The sequence below is a fragment of the Bos javanicus genome, chromosome 16 (assembly GCF_032452875.1).
Source record: "Bos javanicus breed banteng chromosome 16, ARS-OSU_banteng_1.0, whole genome shotgun sequence".
Taxonomy (NCBI): Eukaryota; Metazoa; Chordata; class Mammalia; order Artiodactyla; family Bovidae; genus Bos; species Bos javanicus.
In genome coordinates this window covers 52,842,170-52,865,510 of record NC_083883.1, presented here as the reverse complement: position 1 = coordinate 52,865,510, position 23,341 = coordinate 52,842,170, and the positions used below count along the sequence as shown (strand labels likewise).

General features: G+C 47.0%; 1 protein-coding gene across 9 annotated transcripts in view; it reads left to right on the top strand.

The window, feature by feature from the left end:
• The window catches only part of FHAD1 (forkhead associated phosphopeptide binding domain 1), a 165,862-nt gene that overhangs the window by 79,734 nt on the left and 62,787 nt on the right, over positions 1 to 23,341 (top strand). For 8 of the 9 annotated variants that reach the window (XR_009730015.1, XM_061383194.1, XM_061383196.1 and 5 more), the window contains 7 exons: positions 2,859 to 2,989; positions 4,913 to 5,002; positions 6,029 to 6,133; positions 10,221 to 10,328; positions 13,331 to 13,414; positions 14,163 to 14,315; positions 16,093 to 16,288. Coding sequence is in view for 8 of the 9 variants with exons in the window: in XM_061383194.1 (XP_061239178.1) it covers positions 2,859 to 2,989; positions 4,913 to 5,002; positions 6,029 to 6,133; positions 10,221 to 10,328; positions 13,331 to 13,414; positions 14,163 to 14,315; positions 16,093 to 16,288 (867 nt within the window). In the remaining variant the exon portion in view is untranslated. The remainder of the gene's footprint in view (positions 1 to 2,858; positions 2,990 to 4,912; positions 5,003 to 6,028; positions 6,134 to 10,220; positions 10,329 to 13,330; positions 13,415 to 14,162; positions 14,316 to 16,092; positions 16,289 to 23,341) is intronic. The other variant, XM_061383193.1, reaches the window with a different exon arrangement.

Below are 23,341 nucleotides of genomic sequence, written 5' to 3'. Positions count from 1 at the left end.
GTGGGCTGCCATTTCCTTCTCCAATGCATGAAAGTGAAAAGTGAAAGTGAAGTCACTCAGTCGTGTCCAACTCTTTGCGACCCCATGGACTGAAGCTCACCAGGCTCCTCCGCCCATGGGATTTTCCAAGCAAGAGTCCTGGAGTGGGGTGCCAGTGCCTTCTCCATCCCAAGTGGCTGGCTCAGTGGTAAAGAATCCATCTGCTAATACAGGAGATGTAGGAGACCAAGGTTCAATCCCTGGTCTGGGAAGATCCTCTGGAGAAGGAAATGGCAACTGCTCAAGTATTTATGCCTGGACAATTCCATGGGCAGAGGAGCCTGGTGGGCTACAGTCTATGGGGGTCACAAAGAATTGGACACAACTGAGCAACTGAGCACACACACACATATATCTTGTCTACGAGGTCACCTGAGCACTGGCCCCGCCAGGGAGAACATAGAACATAGGGTGACTTGGGTGGCTCCACAAGCCAGCCTGCCCAAGTGTGAACTAGAACATGGACAAAATGGGGTCACCACTTTGGGTACCCATCATCTCACCCATTTTCACCTGAGTGCACTCGAGCCCAAGTGAGACCAACAGAGGTGGTTCCCTGGTAAAGGGCTTGGAGGTGGGGGCAGCCCACACACAGCTGTGGCTGAGCCTGGGCTCCCTGGATTCCTTCATTCCTTCAGCATGCTGACTGAGCACCTGCGAGGTGTCAGGCCCTGTTCTAGCCTCTGGGGAGAGAGCTCTGAGCAAGACAGTCAGACCCTGTACTCACTGAAGGAAAAGGACGAATAAACGAACAGCCTGCTTCAGAGAGTGGTCGTGCTGTGGAGAAAGCAAACTGTGTGACTTGGTGGCCAGTGCCTCAGTGGCGACCCAAGGGAGATCAGCAGAGTGGGTGTGAAACCAGGCAACTCAGGTGGGACTTGGACCCAGGCCAGAACACAGTCTTTTAATTGAGGTCATACATCTGGGCTTTATTTATTCATTAATAAAGCTCAGGTTCTTGATGTCTTGTCACAGAGAGAATTCAGTGAGAGACAAAGTGATAGGTAAGAAGTGGATTTGTTTAGAGAGAAACACACTCCACAGGCAGAGAGTATGGGCCATCGCAGAAGGTGAGCAGCCCTGAAATATGAGGTGGTTAATTTTTATGGGCTGGGTAATTTCATACGCTAATGAATGGGAGGATTATTCCAAATATTTCAGGGAAGGGGCAGTGATTTCCAGAAATTGGGCCACTGCCCACGTTCTGACCTTGTATGATTGACCTCAGAACTGTGATGGTACTGGTGGGTGTGTTGTTGTTGTTCAGTCACCAAGTTGTATCTGACTCTTCAAAACCCCATGGACTGCAGCACACCAGGCTTCCCTGTCCTTCACCATCTCCTGGAGTTTGCCCAAGTTCATGTCCGTTGAAGCGGTGATACCATCCAACCATCTCATCCTCTGTTGCTGCTGGGTGTGTCACTTAGCTATTGCATTACAGTGAGCATATAATGAGGCTCCAAGTCCACTGGAAGTTGAATCTTCCACCAGCTTGAAAAGTGAGCAACTTTCACTTTCACTTCCCACTTTTCTCCAAAGTGATAATTCAGTAACAGAGTAGTTATCTATTGCTGTATAGCAAGTTATCCCAAAATGTAACAGGTAAAACAACAGCTGATATTTATTATCTCACCCAGTTTCTGCAGTACAGGAATTTGGGATGGAGGGGTGTGTAACTTAATTCTCTTGAATTGGAGTCAAGATGTCATCTGGGGCATCAGTCATGTCATTGAAAGCCTTATCGGAAGCGGGAGGAACCCCTTTCAGAGTTGCTGCCCATGTGGCTGTTGGCTGGAGGCCTCAGCCTCTTATCACACGTACTTCTCCCAAGGGCTGCTTGAGTGTCTTCACAACACGGAGTGTGGCTTCCCCCAGAGTGAGCGCTGCAAGAGAGAGCAAAGAGGAAGCCACAGTGTCTTTAATGACCCAGCCTGGGAGGTCACATTGCATCATTTCCGCAGCATCATGTGGGTTACCCATGTCAGCCCTATTCAGGGTGGGAGGGGCCACACAAGGGCATGAATTCCAGGAGGCAGGGATCATGGGGGCCATGCTGGAAACTGGCTGTCGTGAAACATGGTGAGTGCCATATAGGGGGGTGACAGAGGATGAGATGGTTGGTTGGCATCACTGACTCAGTGGACATGAGTTTGAGCAATCTCCAGGACATGGTGGAGGTCAGAGAAGCCTGGCATGCTGCAGTCCATGGCGTCGCAAAGAGTCAGACACGATTTAGTGACTGAACAACAACAACAAATATAAGTTAGTCACTTTATGTTCTTAGGACAGGCCATCTCACTTGACCCTTTCAATAACTCTGTGCAGGACATGCAGTGGGAGGTGAAATAACTTGTCCAAGACCGCCAAGCTAATAAGGGGTTAGGACAGGGCCAAACTCACATAAGTGTGAAGCTGGCCGCCCCGCCGAGAGTGCCCAGCAGTCCGCTCTGCCGCAAGTCTGCCTCCTGGGCTCTGGAGAAGAGTTCCTGGACTTCACCTGTGCTGGGCCTTTGCTTCCCAAGCCCTGGGCATGGCCTCTCCTCTCGGCTCTGCCCAGCCTGTGCCCACCAGGGGCCCCCAAAGGCTTCTCCTCCCACTGGTGCTCGCTGACTGCCCCTCATTCTCCCTGATGCCTCAAACCACGTTCCATGGTCTCTGGTCTCATTCCCGTTCTTGCTCTGGGATTCTTGGCAACAACCTCCGCAGTTCTAGGAAGGCTGGCCCTGGGCTTGGAGGTTCTTGTCTGAAACTTGGCTAACAGCCGTGGTGATGCCAGGAGTCCTTCCTGCCCTTTTGACCTGTGAGTTTTTGTTTTGCAGAGATGGTGTCATCTTTGCAAAAAGATATGTTAGCAAAGGATGAGCAAGTTCAACAACTAAAACAGGAGGTGAATCAACTAAAAAGTGAGAACAAAGAAAAGGATCACCAGCTTGAAGCCCTCAACTCCAGAGTGAGTGTCGGGTCATCATCAAAGTGTAGCTTCGAAAAGCAGACACGGTGCAGTCAGGTGTCTGCAGAGAAGTCAACTTCTTGGCAGCTTTTAAAGTACAGTATGTGGCTCAGAATAGCATGATATATTTTCAAATGCAGCAAACATTTTTTAACCCCTATGATAAATAAACCCCAGGAACAAACACACTTATTAGCATATATTGCTACTGCACAGCTTAATGTAAAACAGAATAAAATATCTCTGTGAGCAAGGACAACCCACAGGGCTCCATCACGGTCCCAGCACCACTGGTTCTCATAACTGCCTTCAAATCAGAACGTTTGAAGATCCAGATGCAAACACACAAACTCTCATTTCTTCCCTAGACTTGGTAGGCAAGTGAAGAGTTTTTTAAATGGAACTTTATTTGCAAATCTTGCCTTCCATGCCAACTTTAGGATCGTGACTCTATAGGATAAGATTTCTCAGTATTTGTATAATGCATCTGTTTCTGCCAGTCAAGGTAAAACCTCATAGCTTTCATCTCAGGTCGTAACTCAGAGATTCCCAGCAGCTGTCTGATGGATTAGCCAGGGCTGCACGGGTGTGGGGTGGAAACATCCTGAGGTTCCAAGGAAAAGGCACGATACTGGTGCGTAGTACTACACGGAATATGGAACCGGCAAAAGGCACGAGCTTTGGAGTCAGACAGACCTGGGTCCAATCCCAGAGCTTTCTCTTACTGTAACTTATTTGGCCTTTATTTCCCTATCTGCGAAATGGGAGTGACAAAATCGTTTTCCAAGACACGGGAGCCTGGTTTTAGCAGTGCTCCTCTGCCTCTGCCTCAGTCAGCCACCTGGGCAATGCCTCTGCCTTTGTTTCTGCCAAGCAGAGTGCCCTCCTAGGCATGTGCACTCGCTGTTTTAGGTGAGAGGACTGTGTGTGTGTGTGTGTGTGTGTGTGTGTGTGTGTGTGTTGGGGACGGGGAGGGGTTGCAGAGCTGGTGCTTAGTAGAAGGAATATGCAAAGACAGCCCCTGCTTGGCTCTTCCACCTCCCACCTGCATCTATTTGCTTATGTCCCCATTTCCCCTTCCTTATTGACCTTGGAGTGAGGTCACTTTTCCTCTGGGTTCTTCCAGTCTTGTTTCTATATATTACCTAGAAATCAAGCAGTCAGTTATTTTACAGTGAATTTACACTATGCATATTTTTTAAAATCATAAACACAATGACTTCCCCATGCTAATAAATCAACGCTTTATCGTTGGTCTTAAAAGCCACACACTTTCTCCTAGATGTACACAGTGTTATAAGGTGATCTCCTGTTATAAACAACACTTGTTTTTTTTTCCCCACTGTTACTGACAGTTCTATGGAGAACATCCTTGAAGCTACAGATTCACTGATTTCTCTAATCATTGTCCTTAGGGTACATGTCTAAAGTGGGAATTTCTGGGTCGAAAGAAGGCACGTCCATCCTTATGCTCTTAATGTCTGTTGCCAAAATGCCCTCGGAAAAGGCAGCTCTGTTTACCACTCTGTGACCAGCAGGGCAGTCGTGTCTTTGAGATGGAACCTGCACGAAAGCACTAAGATCCACCCAAACTCACTGGCCCTCCCTCACCACTCTCGATGCTCACTGAGTGAAAGCGGCTCAATTCCTCCACTAAGTACCAGCCTCTGCGAGTCTGGACTCTCCCTGTGGTGCAGTTGGCTGGCTTTTGAAGGGCAATTTAGACACTTTATTTGTCAAAACTCACAAGAGGGGTGAACCAGGAACAACCACAGGATCCCCGTGCTTCCGTCACACAGGCGGTCTGGCCTCTCATGATGCAGGGTGTGATGGAGTTAAACAGCAGAAGACAGTCTTGGGCACGCACATAGGGACTTAGGGCCCCCAGTCAAGCCCACGTGACCTGGTTATTTTTCTCCCCAGTGCTCAGTGCTGAAAGAAGAGTTAAAGAAGGAAGATGCCCAGAAGGAGAACCTGGAGGCCCAAGAGAAAGAACTAAAACTCTACAAAACTGTGCGTTGAAGCTCCTCACCCCTGGGTGTCCATGGAAAGCCTAGACTTTGACCTTCAGGGCTTTGGAGGGGTTCCTTGGCCCTTTAGCTAGTACAAACTCTGGGGCTTTATGGGTGTCTGTTAATGTAATTAATGTAATTCTTTGATTTGCTTGCCTCAAAGAGATGGGTAGAAAACCTTGGAAAACATGCTCTCCTAGGATTTCATGGACAGTTGGCTCTAGGCCCCTTATCAGCCCCTGGAACTGGGCTAGAGTTGGGCTGGAGACTGGGACAAAAGGTGGCCCAGTGGCCACTAGATGCTACTAGAAATTCACCATGGTGCCTACCCCTGGACTTGTGATGCCCAAACTTTCATGATCTACTGTCTCAAGTTTTATCACAGCCATGGGCTCTGTTATTAACATGAAACTCCTCCTTAAGTATTGTTTCTTAAATATTGATTCATTCAGTTTTACAGCAGTTCATAAAAACAAAATAAAATGCAGACGTATCATTGGCTTTGTATGGAAGGTGAATATAAAAATTAGTACAATGAAAAGATGAGCACTAAATGTGAATGTTCACCCTCCGCGCCAGTCAAGTCCTCGAGAACATCACTAAGCATGTATTTTCCATCTGTCGAGGCCATTTTCTTCTCTCAGGGGCACTGCTATTCTCTGTCTCAAATGGGAACAAAAAGAAAAAGCTCATTGTTCTTTTCTTCCAAGCTCTGCCCATGGTGTCTTCCAAATAACCCCTATTTAGACTGAACTCAAAATATATTCCAAGGAAGGAGAATCTAATGAGTGAATGTGTCCCTTGTACTGTTGAATCCAGAATCCATGCTGATCTTCAAAAGAAACTCAAATTTTCCCTCACCCTGCACTTTCAATGCATCTCTTGAAAGAAACCCTACTTTGCTTTAAAGATGTAGAAGCATCTCCCAAGGGAAAGAATTAACCTGATCTCAGACTAGGTTTCCACCTTAACGAACTGGGTGAGGTGAGTTACGAAGTTGACTTCCCTGCTGTTGACACTTTCTTAGCAAATCCACGGCATGGAGAAAGAAGTGAGAAAGCTCAGGGAGGAGTTGAAGAGGAGCAGTACGGAGCAGAGCCTGATCTCTAAGACACTTCGGGAAAAGAGCAAGGTATGGCAGGGATGGGTCGTCTTGGCAACCGCTCCAGGCTGGGTCTGCCAGACTCCAAAGTTCCCGTGTGTAACCACGACCCACTGCCTTCAATCATGAAATTACCCAGGAAAGAATTGATCCATTAAATCAAGCTTGTCAATGATGTTGTTCCAACTTAAATACTCTTATTGATTTGTGTGTGTGTGTGTCTTTGTGTTCTATCAGTCATTGGGAATTTTTTTTTTTAATCTCATCATGATTGTAGATTTGTGTTTCTTCTTTTAATATTGACAAATTTTGCTTTATATATTGTGAGGTTGTATTACTATGTGCATATAAATTTAGAATTCTAATACTTCCAGTAGAACAAGACTTTTGATCATCATAAAATGTCCCTTTTTTTTTTTTAGTGTCTCTTTTCATCTCTAGTAGTGTTTTCCCCTTAACATCATATTTGTCGTGTAGCACCATCACTGGCTTGCTGTTGGTTAGAGTTTCCATAGCATATTTTTTTCATACTTTCTCTGTTAATTTTTTAAAATTTTATTTATTTGTTTATTTTTGGCTGTGCTGGGCCTTCATTACTGCACATAGGCTTCCTCTAGATGTGGTGAGCAGGGACTGCTCTCTAGTCACGGGGCACCGGCTTCTCATTGCAGTGGCTTCTTGTGTGGAGCATGGGCTTTGGACTGCAAGGGCTCAGCAGTTGTGGCTCATGGGCTTAGTTGCCCCGTGGCATGTGGACTGTCCCGGGACCAGGGATCAAACCCATGTCCTCTGCTTTGGCAGATGGATTCTTAACCACTGGACCACCAGGGAAGTCCTCTCTGTCAATTTTTAAGTTTTAGACATATAGCTTCCAAATAGCATATCATTTTTACAAAACCCAGTTTGACAGTCTTTTACTTTCAGTCCGTTTATGTTATCTAATCACTCATACACTGGGATTTAAATCTACTCTCTTGCCCAGTGCCAGTTGTACTCTCTGTAACTATATTGCTTTTTCTCTCCTTTCTTGCCTCCTTTTGAGTTGATGGTTTTCTGTCATTCCACCTTCCCCCTCTATTAGCTTGGAAACATTTCACTTTTTTACTATCCTTTTAACCATAGTAAGACAATAGCATTTTATCCTTGACTTGCAAAGATCTCACATTAATTAAGTTTTTCACGCTTCCATTGCTCTCTTAGTGGTCATCCTAAAGATTACAACGTGCATTCTTTTTTAATTAATGAATGTATTTCTTTGGCTGGGCTGGGTTTTAGTTGCAGATCGTCACTGTGGCACGTTCGATCTTCAGTTGCAGCATGCAAACTCTCCATTTGTGGCATGTGGAATCTAGTTCCCTGACCAGGAATTGAACCTGGGCCCTTGGCATTGGGAGCGCAGAGTCTTAGCCACTGGACCACCACAGAAGTACTTACAATGTACATTCTTAACTTACCAAGATGTAGTATTAGTTGATAATTATGCCCTTCTCCTTGACAATGTAGTGAATTTAGAACACCCTGACTTCACTTAACCCCTCCAAATTTGTAAGTCATTGCTGTCATTTTCTAAACTCCTCTCTATAGTTATTAATAAAGCCCCCAAAGATATTATTGGCATTTTTATATAGTCAGTATCATATGCACACGTTACTCTTACTGTTGCTTGTCTTTTCTGCATCTCTGATCATCCATCTGCATTCATTTTTCTTGTCTCTGAAGAATACCCTTTAGTGTTTTCCTTCACTGTAGCTCTGTTGATGACAGTCGCAGATGTGTCTGTGTGTCTATCTTGAAATGATATTTAACCTTCATTCTTAAAACACATTTGACTGCCTATTGAATTCTACAATAGCAGTTCTTTTCTTTCAGCACATTAGAAACAGCATTAGGTATGTCACTGCTGTTTTTTGGCTCCTGTTATTTCTATTTAGAAGTCATCTGTAAGCCTTATTGATGCACCTTTGCAAAACCTGTCTTTTTCTCTGGCTGCTTTTAAGATTTCCTTTTCCCTGGATTTCCAGCAGTCTTATTATGATTTATCTAGGTGTGGATTCATTTTTCTTTGCCTTGTTCAGAGCTCATCAGGGCTTCTTGAATCCCTGGCTTGGTGTTTTGTGCTAGTTCTGGCACTCAGGCTCTATTGCACACAGGCAGCGGGGCGCTACCAGGGCCTCTGAACAGAGAACCAGTATGTGACATTCGCAGCTAATAATGGTGAAAATAATAGCTGCAGTTTCTCATGGACTGGGCATCACCACCAAACATTTCATCTCTTTTCCCTCTTCACAACAGCGTCATGACCTAGAGATCATCCTCCCCATTTTACAGATGAGAAAGTCAAGACCACTTGTTAACTAGCAGTGTAACTAGCCCAGTCGCATAGTTTTGGCTGACTCCAGGTTGGTCTGACTCCAATCACTATTGTGTAGCCAACAGCCACGTGCTACTGTTCACACTGATATTAATCAAAATTAAATACACTTTGAAATTCATTTCCTCGATCACACCAGCCCGTGTTTCGAGCGCTGGATCACCAGATGTGGTTTGTGGCTGCTGTATTAGATGATACAGAGTCAGAGCATCTGTATCGTTGTAGAAAGTTCTGTAGGTCAGAGCTGCCCTACAGCTGGCTAACCCTCACAGTACCGCAAGGCGCTAAACTAGAGGCGAGGAGGCCAGCTGCCACAGCCCAGCATGTCACCTGAGAGGGGTGGAGGACAGGCGTGGAGAGCACCAGGCGTGACGGAGGGAGCAGGGCAGCCCGTGAAGTTGCCTGAGGCTCAGGAGTGGGAATGGGGGGCTGTTCGTGGAGAACACAGATAAGGGCAGAGTCCAGAGTTGGACTTGGCTTCTGTGGTGTATGGAAATGCAGCTGAAATACAAGTCAGAGCATGTTTAGATCTGGAAGGAAACTAAGGCCCCAGAGAGGTGGCTTTTCCAAGGTACCAGAGCTGGGTAGTCGCTCTACCTCTGTATACTCTACTCAGAGGAAAGCTCCAAAGAGCTCTTCTGGGTCTTTTATTACATCTCTGTGATCCGCCTTGTCAGATCCCTAATCAACACGGCCCATGGGATTTATTTCAGCACAAAGTCTTTCCATTTATTTATAAGCATTTGCCTGGTTTCCTGTTGGTGCCAGAGCCCTGGGCTCAGTAGGTATGTCCCTGAAATGACTAGGTGTGTCCCTGAAAGGAGCAGCTGCAAGGCCCACACTTGCCAGCAGATGGTAGCATCAAGCACTCCCAGGCTCACCTCAGCTTGCCCCGTTACCCAAGCAAGGGAGGATTAGACAAGCAAGCTTCTGCACTTCAAACGCTTTCTTTTGCAGGCTGCGATTCTTAATAGACGTTGCTGAGCAAGCCTCTAGAGAAGTTTCCACCAGTGGGTGTGCTCAAAGTGGTGATGACAAATAGTTATGATGATAAACCCAGTAATAACACTGACCAAAGACCTTTCGTGGAGTCTTAGAAGGAGGCTTCATGGCAGATATTCCCGTTCACCTTTTAAAAAATATATTTATTTTTTTGGTTGCACAAGATCTTAATTGCTGTACGTGGGATCCTCTATCTTCATTGCAGCATGTGGGATCTAGGTCCCTGACCAGGGATCAAACCTGGATGCCCTCCATTGAGAGCAAGGAGACTTAGCCACTGGACCACCAGGAAATTCCCCACCCACCTTTTATAGGTCACACCAATATTTACCACACTCACAGACCTGTAAGCACTATTCCAAATATTTTGAATTCCCACAATAACTCTGTGCTGCAGTACAGGTACCATCATCCCCATTTGACAGATGAGAACACTGAGTCACGGAGCAGTGAAATCACTTTCCCAGGGTCACACATCTTGCTAGGGACCGAGCTGGGATTGGAGTCTGTGATAGGACATAGTTGAGCCCAGGGTGCAGAGCTCAGCCCCTTCCCTTAAGGGGTATCTCCCTGTGAGTTTATCTCCACCCTGTGTATGCCCATGACCCCTGCCACGGGGCCGCAGCTGTCCCTACCCCTCAAGGACTCCCCCACTGCCATTAGCACCACCCCACCCAGAAGAGTTCCCCCAGAGGGCATGATGATCACATTAGCAGCAAGCCCATGCTTTCATCATCCTTTCAGGTTGAAGAGAAGCTTCAGGAGGATTCCAGAAGGAAATTGCTTCAGCTGCAAGAAATGGGGAACAGAGAAAACCTCATTAAAGCCAATTTGGAAAGGGCAGTAGGTCAGGTAGGCGTGCTGCCAAGCCCCTTCATGGCCCACCGCTCTCCACGGAGCCCTGCGCCCAAGCAGCCGGCAGGGATGAGTGAGGAGGAGGACGGCCTGGTTTAATTTCACCCACTTATTCCCGAGGGCAGGGCTCTGTGTAGCTCCCGAGTCCCAGTGGATGTCGCTAAAAAGGCTTTTCCTGCTGGGAAGCTGCCCACACCAGTGTTTGCCATCACCTGAGACCCTGACCAACCAGCCAGTCCCAGGTCAAGGCCCACCCCGGTGAACCAGCGGTGCGGGTCCCTCCTAGGGAGGGTCTGAGCCTTTCAACCGCAGTGGCGTTTCTAGCACTTTCTCCTTCACATTTTTTTGTCTTGACATGTACAGCGAGCGATCTTTCTTCCTCTGGGTCTCCAGACGCTCTAGTCGGTATCCACAGGCGATGCCACTTTTCTGTTTGTTTTTGTTTTGTTCTGTTTTGTTTGGCCAAGCCACGTGGCTTGCAGGATCTTAGTTCCCCAACCAGTGATCAAACCCGTGCCCCCTGCAGTGGAAGCGCAGAGTCTTAACCCCTGAACCACTAGGGAAGTCCCGCCACTTTTCTTAATGAAGTATTAATATATGCAAGTCAAGAAGCAACAGTTAGAACTGGACAGGGAACAACAGACTGGTTCCAAATCGGAAAAGGAGTACACCAAGGCTGTATATTGTCACCCTGCTTATTTAACTTATATGCAGAGTACATCATGTGAAATGCTGGGCTGGATGAAGCACAAGCGGGAATCAAGATTGCCCAGAGAAATATCAATAACCTCAGATATGCACATTAACACCACCCTTATGGCAGAAATCAAAGAAGAACTAAAGAGATGAAAGTGAAAGAGGAGAGTGAAAAAGTTGGCTTAAAACTCAACATTCAGAAAACGAAGATCATGGCATCTGATCCCATCACTTCATGGCAAATAGGAAAACAATGGAAACAGTGAGAGACTTTTTCTGGGCAGATGAGTCCACCTCGTCACTCACTGGATTCTCAGAAGGGTCTGTAAACTACCCAGAAAGGTTAAGAACCACAGTCCTTAAAGGAGCACTCTAGCCCACCCAGCCCAGCTCCCGAAGCCCTTCCATGTGGTGGCATGCAAGCCTGAACCAGCAGTATGACCGGGCACTGTCCCCCACGCTGAACTCCAGAAGCACCCACAGGTTAAATGATGACGATAGTGCCTCCTGGCAGGTATTAAAGTCTCTTCAACAAACATCCACAGCATCACCCCCGGTGTCCCCTCTCTGCAGGGCACTGACCCTTAGCAAGGGAGAGAGCCCGCCACTCTGGGCGTCCCTTGGTGCACCTGGGCTACCCCTGCCCCTGCCAGCACTCTGCACCCCCACCACACACCCACCTTGAGGGCATGATCTGTGCTGCTTGCCAGGAGCCTGGTCATGCCTCCAGCCAGAGCTCATTCAGGAAGACCCTTAGAGACACAGAGATTCCTCCAGGACTTGAGAGAGTAAGGATGAGGCCTCTCTGTGCTGCCCTGGCCTTCCCATGTCACCCTCTTATCCACAGCCAGCTCCCTGCCTGAGGTCATGCCCTTCCCCAGGCAAGTGACTCCAGGACTGACTCCTGTTGTCCAGCAGGACCTATCCCTCCACTCAGAGCAGTCCCATAGTGTGCCTGTGGTGGTGATGCGGGCCATCGCCCATGGGGCCCTGCCTACATAACCTCTTCCTTGGGCAAGTTAGGACCCTCCCCTTGGTCATGAAACCAACAGACGGCCCAGAATCCCTCAGATCACCCAGCTGGCTCCCGGCAAGCTGACTGCAGAGCTGTCTTTAGGAGAGTCATAATTCCTCTCCTTGGCTTTTCAGAACTTCCTGGTGTGCAGCAAACTCCTGTGTCTTGGGACCCATTGACATTCACATTGATTCCCCAGCTGTTACGGTCCTTCAGCTTTCCTTAGAGTCTTTCGTGACCACGTTTTTGCCCGTGAGCCAAAAACCCAAGCCAAGGGCCATCAAGTTGGTAAACTTCCAGAGAGGGTTGGGCTTGTTTGCCTCTCAGGTCTCTCATGAACCTGGAACACCTTGAACTTGTCATTCTAGAAGCCCTGATTCTAATGTAACTGTATTCTTTCATCAACTGTAATCTGAAGACACCAGAAGCAGGGAGATAGTCAATAAAAGCTGGCCGAACTGAAGGCGAGGACTTTGAACACCTGCCAAGTCAGTCGTTTCTGTTACAAGCATTCGATGAACACTTATTGAGTGCCTGCTGGGTGCCAGGCTCCGGGGACCCTGAGGGGAATACAGCAGGCGTCATCTTCAGGACACAAGACCTAAGGCACAAAATGGCAGCAGGCTGCTCATCCTTCTCTCCCTGGGCACCCTGGCTGATTACACAGTTTACTCGGGCTGACAGCCTCAATATTTATCTCACAGCCTGGTGCCAGCGTACCAATTATGGAAGACCACTCCCGGCCCCAGACTTCCCACTGGATAATTGGCAGTGAGTGGCTCTTCTGAGGGCCTGAGACGTATGTGAGCTGCCTACACGCATCCGCTGGGTTAGGCGGGCATGCCTGAAAAGTCATTAAAACCTACTGTCCCCCTCTCTTGTGTGGGCACTGCCCCTTCCGGTGAGAGGTGAAGGTGTTAATAATCCGTTTGCGGCGTGCTTAGTCACTTGGTCGTGACCAACTCTTTGCAACCCCATGGAGTGTAGCCTGCAGGCTCCCCCATCCGTGCAATTTTTCAGGCAAGAATACTAGATTGGGTTGCCATTTCCTACTCAAAGGGATCTTCCCGACCCAGAAGTCATACCCACATCTCTTGTGGCTCCTGCATTGGCAGGCGGATTCTTTACCACTAGGACCACCTAGGAAGCCCCGAACATAGTGACCATTAATGGTGTGCAGAGCCTTCTAACTGATTTCTCCCAGACCCAGCAGTGGAAGTGACTCCTGAAGCCCTGTGGCTGCAGCTGCACCACTCATTCCATCACCTTCCCTTTCTTTGTGCTGCAGCTGGAGCATTTCAGAAGTCAGGTCATCAAGGCCACCTATGGACGAACGAAGCCGTTCCAGGACAAGCCAGTCTCTGATCAGCAGGTTTGTCCCTCTTCCCCACTTTCTTCCTCAGGGACCCGGACTCCAGACACTGAGAGCATATGTTTCTGTTTTTTGTTGGTGGTGCATATTTTTCACACTGTTGCTACACCATGAAGATTTGTTTTGATATTCTGGGATTTCCTGGCTTTTAGAGTAAAAGCCAGTGAAACTCCCTTGAAGTGTTTCTGTGAAAATCAAATGGAACCACCCAGGCCTGTGTCTGGTCTCCAGGCCTGCATGGTCCACCTCCGTTAGTCCCACGAGGAAAGAGCCTCGCCACAGGGCAGGCGTCCTGGCTCGTTCCTCCTGAAGAGGGCAGCCGGCAGCGAGGCTGTGCCTCTGACGTAAGGACCGACTTGTTATTCTTCCGTTTGTCCCCTCCAACCCTGTGTTGGCACGCGGGTGAAAAATTCACACCATGGTCTGCTCTCAGATAGCCTAGCCTTCTCTTTCGGGCCCCACAGCATCAGGCTCAGCGTGATGAATCACTCTCAGAGTTCCGAAGAATCTAGAACACACGCGGGGCCACATGACAAGCCTTTGGCTCTTAAAAATCATCTCTGATCCTGGGGAACGTGCCCTTGTTGGTGACAGAGCCGACATTCCCTCCAGAGCCATCACCCAAACATGCCAGGACCTCCCTCCCCAACCCTCCGGAGATGGGAGCTCAAGCCCATGCCCTCCCCCAACCCAGGGCCCCTCCCGCAGAGCCACCCTGCGATGTCAGTCTTTTTTCTCCCCCCACTAGTTAATAGAGAAGATCACCCAGGTCACTGAGGACAACATCAACTTCCAGCAGAAAAAGTGGACCCTGCCGAAGGAGAGCCAGCTCGGCCTCTGCCGACACGAGGAGGTCACAGACAGCGTTGAGAGGCTGAAGAAGGCCTTAGACAGTTGCCAGGTGCCCTCCTCCGCTTCTCACCCGTGCCCCCGTGGCTCACGTGCTCCTTGTTCAGGAGATCGTCCGGCTCTGCTTTTCTGCCCACCTTCTCTCTTGCTGGAGAGATCTGTTTGAGGTAGAAAACAAAGGACCTCAAAAACTGCCTCCCGGGTGAACTTGGTGTGGCCAAGAAAAAGCTGCCTGACGCTCCCCTTTGGGAGGCCCCTGGACCTCAGGGGAAGAAATGTTGTTCAGTCACTCAGTCGTGTCTGACTCTTTGCGACCCCGTGGACTGCAGCACGCCAGACTTCGCTGTCCTTCACCGTCTCCTGAAGTTTGTTCAAACTCATGTCCGTTAAGTCAGTGATGCCATCCAACCGTCTCATCCTCTGTTGCCCCCTTCTCCTCTCACCCTCAAAATAGCCCTGGGTTATTTCCAGAGAAACCAAGAAAACATCCTGCTCTTTATTTTCATTTTTCTTTTTTGTCCCAGCAATGGAAAGGCTGCTCTTACCCTAGTCGCCTTTGACTCTGGAGGAGACAAGACTGGTTCTGACCGACCACCACCCCCCACCTCCCAGCCCCCACCTGGAGAACCAGCTTTATCAGAGCAGGCAGCTGCTTCTGCTTTCTCTGGAAATAAGCAGCTGCTATTTGGGGAGTCTGTCTGAATGTTGGCTTGTCAGCACTCTTTCAAGTCAGGAAATCGGACTTTCTGACCAGCTTATGTGTTGATCTCAGCAGGAATTTTGTAGCCAAATTTGGTTCTTGTTTCAGCCAAATTGTCCTTGGCAATTTGGCTTTGGAATTGCCTGCACCTAAACACGGGATCTCTTCCTTTTTCTGTTTTTTTTTTCTAATTTATTTTATTTATTTTGTTTATTGGCCGTACCAGAGATTATTTGCAGCATGTGGGACCTTCAATCTTCATTGCTGCATACCGGATTTTTTAGTTGTGGCACATGGGATCTAGTTCCCTGGCCAAGGATCAAACCCGAGCCCACTGTATTGGGAACACGGAGTCTTCACCACTGGACCACCAGGGAAGTCCCTTTTTTTGCTTTTTATTTTATATTGGGATATAGCCGATTATATCTTGGGCTTCCCTTATGGCTCAGCTCGTAAAGAATCCGCCTGGAATGTGGGAGACCTGGGTTCAATCCCTGGGTTGGGATAATCCACTGGAGAAGGGAAAGGCTACCCACTCCAGTATTCTGGCCTGGAGAATTCCATGGACTGTATAGTCCTTGGGGTCGCAAAGAGTCGGACACGACTGAGCGCCTTTCACTTTCACTTTCATAGCCAATTAACACACTGTGTTGTGGTAGTTTCAGGTGAACAGCGAAGCGACTCAGCCATCCATATACATGCATCCATTCTCCCCCAAACTCCCCTCCCATCCAGGCTGCCACATAACTTTGAGAGAGTTCCATGTGCTGTACAGTAGATACTTGTTGGTTATCCATTTTAAATATAGCAGTGTGTGCATGTCCATCCCCAACTCCCTAACTATCCCTTCCCTCCATAAGGGGTTGCTATCCCCCTAGCAACCATAAATTCATTCCCTAAGTCTGTAAACACAGGGTCTCTTTGACCATCAAAAGTCCCAATTAAAGTGCACACAAAATAAAAGCTGCCCCCTCGTCCCCCCACCCTAAAAGGCAACTAGAAGTGGGCCATCCCAGGGCACTTCCTGCTTCAAGAACACATCAAGAACCCTGCTCTCTGCAGGTCACGGCGGCCGGGTGCTATTTCTGGCAACGGTGGCCTGGCTCCTCACGACCTCATCTCTTTCCAGGCTTGCATGAAGATGTCGTGCTGCAGCAACGACCTGAGGAAGGAGGTCAGCCTCCTGCAGCACCTGCAGGTGAGCCCACCTGTCTCGGGGCTCCAGAAGGTGTCACTGGACATCCTGCGCCTGTCGCTGTCCTGGCTGGAGGAGACCGAGCACCTCCTCCAAGACGTGGGCATCCAGTTCTCCAGCTCCAACAAAGGTAACGGCAGCCTTCTTCTCCTGTAGTTGCATGACTGAAATGTCGCGTCAAATCTGATCACGATGGGACATCTGTTGAGGGAGGCTTCTTGTTGGGTGTGCAGCCAAGCGTTCCCTTCTCCAGACTTAACTTCGTTTCACCACTTGAGAAGTGATGTTCCAGGAAAAGAGTATACACGAGTGAGACATGACTGCTGGAGAAAAACGAGATGTAACAGAGGCAATAGGAAGAAGCAAAATTATGCCAAATCTTCTCTCTTAGAAGTTACCACATACATATAAAAATACACTGTTTTTAGAGCAGTTTTGGTTTCACAGCAAAATTGAGAGGATGATATGGAGATTTCCGAGGTACCCTCCATCGCCACTCATGCCCAGCCCCCCAGTTATCAACATCAGCACCAGAGAAGCACAACTGTTGCAGCTGATGAACCTACATGGACACATCGTAATCACCCAAAGCCCATGGTTTACATTGAAAAGAAAAGTCAGAGTTGCTCAGTCGTGACCGACTCTGTGAACCCATGGACTATACAGTCCATGGAATTTTCCAGGCCAGCGTACTGGAGTGGGTAGCCTTTCCCTTCTCCAGGGGATCTTCCCAACCCAGGGATTGAACCTAGGTCTCCCACATTGTTGGGGTGGGGGATTCTTTACCAGCTGAGCCACAAGGGAAACCCAAGAATACTGGAGTGGGTAGCCTATTCCTTCTCCAACAGATCTTCCCCACCCAGGAATCGAACCAGGGTCTCCTGCGTTGCAGGTGGATTCTTAACTAACTGAGCTATCAGGGAAGCGATCAGGTTTACTTTGGGGTTCACTCCTTTTAATTTTAATTTTACTGGAGTGTAGTTGATCTGAAGTGTTGTGTAGGGTTTACTCTTGTACATTCTATGGATTTGAGCTTGGACAAATGTGTGATAACATGTAGCTACCATTATAATATCATACGGAATAGTCTCATTGCCCTGAAAATCCTCTGTGCTTCCTCCCCGACCTCCAGTCCCTGGCAACCACAGATCTTTTTTATTGTCACCATGGTTTTTTGCCTTTTCTAAAATATCATATAGTTGGGATCATACAATCTTTCAGATTAGTTTCTTTTACTTAGTAATATGCATTTAAGTTTCCTCTAAGTTTTTTCATGGCTTGACAGCTCTTTTTTTAGTGCCAAATAATATTCCATTGCTTCCCAAGTAGCGCGGTGGTAAAGAACCCTCCTGCCAATGCAGGAGACGCAGGAATCAAGGGTTTGATCCGAGGGTCAGGAAGATCCCCTGGAGTAGGAAATGGCAACCCACTCCACTCCAGTGTTCTTACCTGGAAAATTCCATAGACAGAAGAGCCTGGCAGGCTGCAGCCAAGAGGTTGACTGAGTGACTAAGCACTGAGCAATGTTCCATTATGTACTCACCTACTGAAGGACATCCTGGTTGTTTCCAAGTTTGGGCAATTATGAATAAAGCTGCCATAAATATCCATGTGCAGGTTTGTGTGTGGGCGTGTTTTCAACTCCTTTGAGGAAATACCAAGGTTGTAGTTGCTGGATCATGTGGTTAGAGTACATTTAGTTCTTAATGAAACCACAAAGCTCTCTTCCAAAGTGACTGTATTTTGCATTCCCACCAACAATGAGTGAGAGTTCCTGTTGCCTCACAGCCTTGCCAGTATTTGATATTGTCAACACTGTCATATTCTTTGTGTAACTTCCAAGGCATTTTCCCATGGAAAGAGCTATGTGAGTCTAGGCAAGTTATTCCCCTCTCTGTGCCTCAGTTTCCTTATCTGTAAAATGGGGATAATAGGGTATACTCACTCCATAGGATTCTTGTGAGGATTAAAATGCATTAATATATCTAAAGTATTTAAAAAGAGTACCTATCATAGAATAGGTTCTACCTGTAAATGTTTATTGATTTATTAACTTTACAAAAAAATAACGTCATACCCAGTTTTCTTTAGTTTTGTTCCTAACAGTACATCAGGAACACCCTTCCATGTCAATACACACATCATTGCTGTCGCTGATGATAAGGAATCCCACTATGTAGGATGTACCATAATTTATTTAGCCAGTTCTCTATCTTGGGTCTTTAAGTTGTTTCCAATTTTTCACACACAGAAATGATGCTGACATAAATATTGTTCACCTTATCTTTATCATCTGAGATGTGGAAGGATATGAACCACTTTCACTCAGCAAAGATTTATTACAGGTCTACTAGATACCAGGCACCATGCTGGGCAGAGATATAATGGGGCCAAAAACAGGTAGAATCTAGATCTTGGCTATAAAACTCCTCCTTCTTTACTGTGAATCTGAACTCTTTCATAATAAAATATTGCTGAGACAACAGGCTCTATCCCAGCCCTTGTAGATTTTATGGTCTCAGGAAAGGATAGGATCTTCAGTTCAGTTGCTCAGTCATGTCCAACGCTTTGCAACCCCGTAGACTGCAGCACGCCAGGCTTCCCTGTCCATCACCAACTCCCGGAGCTTACTCAAACTCATGTCTATCCAGTCGGTGATGCCGTCCAACCATTTCATCCTCTGTCATCCCCTTCTCCTCCCACATTCAATCTTTCCCAGCATCAGGGTCTTTTCAAATGAGTCAGTTCTTTGCATCAGGTGGCCAAAGTATTAGAGCTTCATCTTCAGCATCAGTCCTTCCAATGAATATTCAGGACTGATTTCCTTTAGGATGGACTGGTTGGATCTCCTTGCAGTCCAAGGGACTCTCAAGAGTCTTCTCCAACACCACAGTTCAAAAGCATCAGTTCTTCAGCACTGAGCTCTCTTTATGGTCCAACTCTCACATCCATACATGACTACTGGAAAAACCATAGCTTTGACAGGATGGACGTTTGTTGGCAAAATAATGTCTCTGCTTTTGAATATGCTGTCCAGGTTCGTCACAGATTTCCTTCCAAGGAGCAAGCATCTTTTAATTTCATGGTTGCAGTCATCATCTGCAGTGATTTTGGAGCCCAAGAAAATAAAGTTTGTCACTGTTTCCATTATTTCCCCATTTATTTGCCATGAAGTGATGGGACCAGATGCCATGATCTTCATTTTCTGAATGTTGAGTTTTAAGCCAGCTTTTTCACTCTCCTCTTTCACTTTCATCAAGAGGCTCTTTAGTTCCTCTTCGCTTTCTCCCATAGGATGGTGTCATCTGCATATATGAGGTTATTGATATTTCTCCTGGTGATCTTAATTCCAGCTTGAGCTTCATACAGCCTGGCATTTCACATGATATACTCTGCATGTAAGTTAAATAAGCAGGGTGACAATATACAGCCTTAACGTACTCCTTTCCCGATTTGGAACCAGTCTGTTGTTCCATGTACAGTTCTAACTGTTGCTTCTTGACCTCCATTCAGATTTCTCAGGAAGCAGGTAAGGTGGCCTGGTATTCCCATCTCTTGAAGAATTTTCCAGTTTATTGTGATCCACACAGTCAAAGGCTTTGGCATAGTCAATAAAGCAGAAGTAGATGTGTTTCTGGAACTCTCTCACTTTTTTGATGATCCAGCGGATATTGGCAATTTGATCTCTGGTTCCTCTGCCTTTTCTAAATCCAGCTTGACTATCTGGAAGTTCATGGTTCACATACTCTTGAAGCCTGGCTTGGAGAATTTTGAGCATTACTTTACTAGCGTGTGAGATGAGTGCAATTGTGCCATAGTTTGAACATTCTTTGACATTGCCCTTCTATGGGATTGGAATGAAAACTGACCTTTTCCAGTCCTATGGCCACTGCTGAGTTTTCCAAATTTGCTGGCATGTTGAGTGCAGCACTTTCACAGCATCATCTTTTAGGATTTGAAATAGCTCTACTGGAGTTCCATCACCTCCACTAGCTTTGTTCATAGTGATGCCTCCTAAGCCTCAATTGACTTCACTTTCCAGGATGTCTGGCTCTAGGTGAGTGATCACAGCATCGTGATTATCTGAGTCATAAAGATCTTTTTTGTATAGTTCTTCTGGGTATTCTTGCCACCTCTTCTTAATATCTTTTGCTTCTGTTAGGTCCATACCATTTCTGTCCTTTATTGTCCCCATCTTTGCATGAAATGTTCCCTTAATATCTCTAATTTTCTTGAAGAGATCTCTAGTCTTCCCCATTCTATGTTTTCCTCTATTTCTTTGCATTGATCACTGAGGAAGACTTTCTTATCTCTCTGTGCTATTCTTTGGAACTCTGAATTCAGATGGGTATATCTTTCCTTTTTTCATTTGCCTTTCACTCCTCTTCTTTTCTCAACTGTTTGTAAGGCCTCCTTATACAACCATTTTGCCTTTTTGCATTTCTTTTTCTCGGGGGTGGTCTTGACCACTGCCTTCTGTACAATGTCACGAACCTCCATCCATAGTTCTTCAGGCACTCTTGTCTATCAGATCCAATCCCTTGACTCTATTTTCTCACTTCCACTGTGTAATCGTAAGGGATTTGATTTAGGTCATACCTGAATGGTCTAGTGGTTTTCCCTACTTTCTTCAATTTAAGTCTGAATTTGGCAACAAGGATTTCATGATCTGAGCCACAGTCAGCTCCCAGTCTTGTTTTTTCTGACTGTATAGAGCTTCTTCCTCTTTTGCTGCAAAGGATATAATCAGTCTGATTTTGTTATTGACCATCTGGTGATTTCCATGTGTAAAGTCTTCTCTTGTGTTGTTAGAAGAGGGTGTTTGCTATGACCAGTGTGTTCTCTTGGCAAAATTCTGTTAGCCTTTACCCTGCTTCATTTTGTACTCCAAGGCCAAATTTGCCTGTTGCTAGGTATCTCTTGACTTCCTACTTTTGCATTCCAGTCCCCTGTAATGAATAGGACATCTTTTTGGGGTGTTAGTTCTAGAAAGTCTTGTAGGTCTTCATAGAACCCATTCAATTTCAGCTTCATCACCATTACTGGTCATGGCATAGACTTGGATTACTGTGATAGTGAATGGTTTGCCTTGGAAATGAACAGAGATCATTCTGTCATTTTTGAGATTGCACCCAAGAACTGCATTTCAGACTCTTTTGTTGACTACAAGGGCTACTCCATTTCTTCTAAGGGATTCTTCCCCACAATAGTAGATACAATAGTCATCTGAGTTAAATTCACCCATTCCGGTCCATTTTAGTTCACTGATTCCTAAAATGTTGATGTTCACTCTTGCCATCTCCTGTTTGACCACTTCTAATTTACCTTGATTCATGGACGTAACATTCCAGGTTCCTATGGAATATTATTCTTTACAGCATCGGACTTTACTTCCATCACCAGTCACATCCACAACTGGGTGTTGTTTTTGCTTTGGCTCCGTCTCTTCATTCTTTCTGGAATTGTTTCTCCACTCTTCTCCAGTAGCATATTGGGCACCTATTGACCTGAGGAGTTCATCTTTCAGTGTCCTATCTTTTTGCCTTTTCATACTGTTCATGGGGTTCTCAAGGCAAGAATACTGAAGTAGTTTGCCATTCCCTTCTCCAGTGGACCACGTTTTGTCAGAACTCTCCACCATGACCTGTCTGTCTTGGGTGGCCCTACATGGCATGGCTCATAGTCTCACTGAGTTAGACAAGGCTGTGGTCCATGTGATCAGTTTGATTATTTTTTGTGATTGTGGTTTTCATTCTGTCTGCCCTCTGATGGATAAGGATAAGAGGCTTATGGAAGTTTCCTGATGGGAGAGACTGACTGAGGGGGAAACTGGGTCTTGTTCTGATGGGCGGGGCCATGCTCAGTAAATCTTTAATCCAACTTTCTGTTGATGGGTGGGGCTGTGCCCCCTCCCTGTTGTTTGACCTCTGGTCAAACTATGGTGGAGGTAATGAGGATAATGGCTACCTCCTTGCAAGGTCCTGTGCATGCACTGCTGCACTCAGTGCCCCCAACTCTGCCACAGGTCACCGCCTACCCACGCCTGTGCCGGAGACTCCAGGACACTCACAGGCAGGTCTGGGTCAGTCTCTTGTGGAGTCACTGCTCCTTTCTCCTGAGTCCTGGTGCGCACAAGATTTTGTTTGTGCCTTCCAAGAGTCTGTTTTCCCAGTCCTGTGTAAGTCTGGTGGCTCTATGGTGGGGTTAATGGTGACCTCCTCCAATGGGGCTTATGACATACCCAGGTCTTCTGCACCCAGAGCCCCTACCCCTGCAGCAGGCCACTGCTGACCCATACCCCTGCAGGAGACACTCAAACACTCAAAGGCAGGTCTGGCTCAGTCTCTGTGGGGTTCCCTGGTGCACACAAGGTTTTGTCTGAGCCCTCCAAGGGGCAGGTATGGGGTTTGATTCTAAACACGATTTCACCCCTCCTATCATCTTGCTGGGCTTCTCCTTTGCACTTGGACATGAGATATCTTTTTTGGTGGGATCCAACATTCTCCTGTCAATGGTTATTCAGCAGCGAGTTTTAATGTTGGAGTTCTTGCAGGAGAAGATCAGCACATCTTGTGACAGGATAGGATGGGCAGTTACCAAAAAATCACTCACATGGAAAACTTTAATGGGGACAGTTGCTTTGAAGGAGAAGTGCAGGGCTCTGACTTGGACAGGGAGGGCAGGGCCTCTGCAGGATGCATGGGAGTTATTTGCCAAACAGAGGAGGGTGGGGGCATCCTGGGTGAAGATAGTAGAATGGTGGTATCACAGGAAACAAGGAGAACACAAGCAAGGGCTAAAAAACGGGGACAGGAGTGGGGCAGGGAAGGAACAATGAGAGAGGTCAGTGGGGGCTGTACCATGGGGGGCCCAGGGACTTGCAGGTCCCTGGTAGGAAGCTCTGCTTTGGCCAGGGAGCAGAAAGAAGTCCATAAAAGGTTTTAAGTAAGGAACTGATGGAATTGGCTTGCATTTGGACACAGTCATCTCAGCTATGAATGGAAACTGTCCAGGAAGGTGGCCAGCACAGAACCCTGGAGTACAGCTAGAAGGCTGTCATAAGACACGATGGTGGCCCTTGCTACGGCAGAGAAGGGGATGGAAAAAGAGAGAAGATTCCAGGGGCATTTAAAAGATGAATGGAATTAGATATGGTTAGAAAAGAGGTAGGGGCTTCCCTGGT